The 3,278-nt window shown below is 47.6% G+C and overlaps 1 protein-coding gene across 1 annotated transcript in view; it reads right to left on the reverse strand.

Annotated features, from left to right (window-relative positions):
• Nucleotides 1-1,110: 1,110 nt before the first annotated feature.
• Nucleotides 1,111-3,278, reverse strand: part of faxcb (failed axon connections homolog, metaxin like GST domain containing b) — a 13,464-nt gene continuing 11,296 nt past the window's right edge. Inside the window, exons 5-6 of the mRNA XM_062537925.1 lie at nt 2,789-2,905; nt 1,111-1,481 (exon numbers count right to left, since the gene is read on the reverse strand). Coding sequence (XP_062393909.1) covers nt 1,111-1,481; nt 2,789-2,905 — 488 coding nt within the window. The remainder of the gene's footprint in view (nt 1,482-2,788; nt 2,906-3,278) is intronic.

The following is a 3,278-nucleotide window of genomic DNA, read 5'->3' on the forward strand; positions in this document are numbered from 1 at the left end:
CGGATTTTTGGAATGAACACTCTTACACTTGCGATTTTACCATGGGGTCACAGAAGAGTAGTCTGAAGCCAAACCGAACAGTGGAACGTAGCTACCATCAGTGTGCGCCCCTCACGTCTAAAAGCCAAGAGGAAGATCTTGTGTGTTACAGGGGAGCTACACCAGACGCGTAACTGAAGCGTTCCGTTCGCGACGCGTATGTTGCAGCCGGTCGCAGCAGTTAATTATCACTGTAGTCAGTGGAAGTAGCTACACCAGACGCAACAGTGGCGCGTACATTCGAAAAAAATAGACCCATCTTCTAAAATGGATTTTACGCGTCGCTAACGGAACGCTTCAGTTACGCGTCTGGTGTAGCCCCCCTGTTAGTGATTTTACCATGGGGTCACAGAAGAGTAGTCTGAAGCCAAACCGAACAGGGGAACATAGCTACCATCAGTGTGCGCCCCTCGTGTCTAAAAGCCAAGAGGAAGATCTTGTGTGTACTGTAAGTGTGTGAGTGTGTAAGTGTGCAGCATGACCAGTAAACCAAAGCAAGCAGTGGTCAGGCAAGCCTAGGGTGACCCCTGACCCCGCCGCCCGCTGGTCCTTTCCCAGCCTGAGAGATACCAAGAGCTCTGGTGTCAGGGCTATAATGTGGGGCTAACATGCAAGCACAGTCCATGTCCATCTGAATACTCCTCAAGGAAAAGTGGACCATGTTTACATTCACGTGTGTTAATTTCAGAGTTTACAGAACTGGCTGCATATGGATGAGTGTGTGTGTAAGTTAGCGAGCTAATGGTCCAATGGTTCACCTTTTAACCAAGGAGGCAAGCAGGGTATGTTTAAAACAAACTGTTAGTACTGCCATATCTCCATGTAACTGACCTCCAAATTAAGCCCACGATCATAAACACATTTTTGAGCCTTCACAACATCAGCTCTTGTTCATGTCCTTTGTTTCAGAATGGCTTTCTGGAACATTCCTGGTTTGGATTGTAGTGAGTATGTGATGTGAAGACATCTCCTGTCTTTCATCCTCAGAAAGCAGCTTGGAGATTTCTCGATCAACCCAAGTGAGGGGCAAATCACCTCCAATCACCTCAGTCCTCCACCCAGACCCAAGGTTCAAAGGTCAGGGTACAACACTTCCTGTTTTTGCTCCACATCCGACCCACTGTCCGAGTCCATGTCCGAGTCGAAGAGCGAGCGTCCCGAGCGGTCGCTGGCCGGCGAGTGTGTTTGTGTGTCCACCTTGGCGCATAGTTGTGTGTGCGAGTGTGGGCGAGGGTCGGAGCGGCTGCTCGCGCTGCTCCCGTCGCTCTCCTCCAGCGTGTCTGTCCGTGAGAAAAGCCCGAAGTCCAGCAGGCAGGCGGGGGAGGACCGGCCGCTCTCGCTGTCCTCTCCCGTGTAGCACCAGTCCTCCGGGTCCACAAACCACTCGGGCCAGAACCGGCGCCGCATCCGCTCACAGTACATGGCCAGGTTGATCAGCTCTCCTGGGGGGGAGGGGGGGGGGGGAGGAGCACAGATGGGGGGGTGGGGGAGAACAGACAGGGCAAAGGAATGAATGTCTACGTTTTAAAATCTGAAGTACTGACTACTGAGCTGTAGATAGACTAAGATGAAAGATACAGATAGCAGAGACAGCAGTACATGAACTAGTTTGGACTGTAGTGAGCAGACAGATAATGCACTAGAGCTGTTAAAAGGTAAAGAACATTTTGACTAAATACTGCTACTTCACATAAACTTATATATATAAATATGAATTATTATTATCACTGTATTGTTATTATAATTATTCCAAATCTTGGCTCAGCATAAGTTAGCTCAAACGTAATACAACTTCACGCAGCACAGCACCGTGTTCCGAGGCTGGCTATCACCTAACATCAGGATAACATTGATTTAGCCATAAACAAATAAATAAAACACCAATTAGCTGGATGTACAGTAGACTCCTCAAATTTCACTTCCTCTTCTTTCCACAGTGTGTCAGAACAGTGTAGCTCTTGCACCCTCTAGGGGTCAAACAGCAGCTCATTTTGTAACGTCCAAGGTTACCAAACTGCCTTGTTATCAAACACACAAATGGCCTATACTACCTCATAGTGTTCCACTACAGGTTATGAAACGAAATGGCCTCATGAATAAACCATCTGACCCACTGATGAGCAGAGCCCCCTGAGTCCCTCACATAACAGCGTACGTCAACCTTCAGACGATGATTTCTTCAAGGTGACTTACTTTCAGTGCAGTTAGGAAACACAACACCCTCGGCCTGCCCCATGCTACACCACAGAACATGATGTCCTCACAGCACTATGCTGTCCCTGTGCAGCTGAAGCAAACTAAAAGTTGTGTGTGAGGTACAGTAGATTAACCATCGGAACACTTACACTTAGCAAAAATTATTATGTACCCACTTCATAGAGACCATGAATTGCTCAAAACCTATTATTTACAACGTGTAATATTTAGCAGGTGCTTTTACATCAACTGGACAGTAGAGGGCCCGTATTTATTTACAGTATTACGTAGTGTGCATCTTCACCATTCTATTGTTAGTCTAGAAGTCATTATTGTTCCAATGCACAGACCACAAACTGCATTATGGACCCAGGTACTGTATGGACAGACTGCAGTATGGACACAGGTGATGGACACAGGTCAGGTGTGTGTGTGTGTTTGTGTGTGTGTGTGTGTGTGTGTGTGTGTGTGTGTGTGTGTGTGTGTGTGTGTGTGTGCGTGCGTGTGCGTGTGTGTAGACAGTAAGTGCCAGTGAGTGTGCCCGTGCTATTACCTTTGATGAGCTGCTCCGGGCGTGTGCCAGGCAGGCTCCACATGGCCTGTGCCAGGTGCCCAAACACGGTGGCGTCCACTGTGGTCAGCTTGGGCCCCATGATGTACTTCTTATCACCTACAGGGCGCGGAAACAGATCATTTAACTCTCTCACTCATTCACTGACACACACACACACACACACACACACACACACACACACGCACACACACACACACATACACACACACACACACACACACACACACACACACACACACACACACACACACACACACACACACTGCTGTACTAGAATGCTACATTTATTACTGTTCCTATCCAAAGCGATTTGCACTTTTATATTTTATCAGCAGCCTATTAACAGTATTCTTTAGAGGCCATAACAGGAGTATTCAGTGACAGGGCTAAGTGCATTGGATCTGAATAATTGACAGCCATGACATTTCATAATGAAGAGGCATCATTTCCCATTTCTCACCACTAGAGG

The sequence above is a fragment of the Sardina pilchardus genome, chromosome 6, assembly GCF_963854185.1.
Source record: "Sardina pilchardus chromosome 6, fSarPil1.1, whole genome shotgun sequence".
NCBI classification, from domain to species: Eukaryota; Metazoa; Chordata; class Actinopteri; order Clupeiformes; family Clupeidae; genus Sardina; species Sardina pilchardus.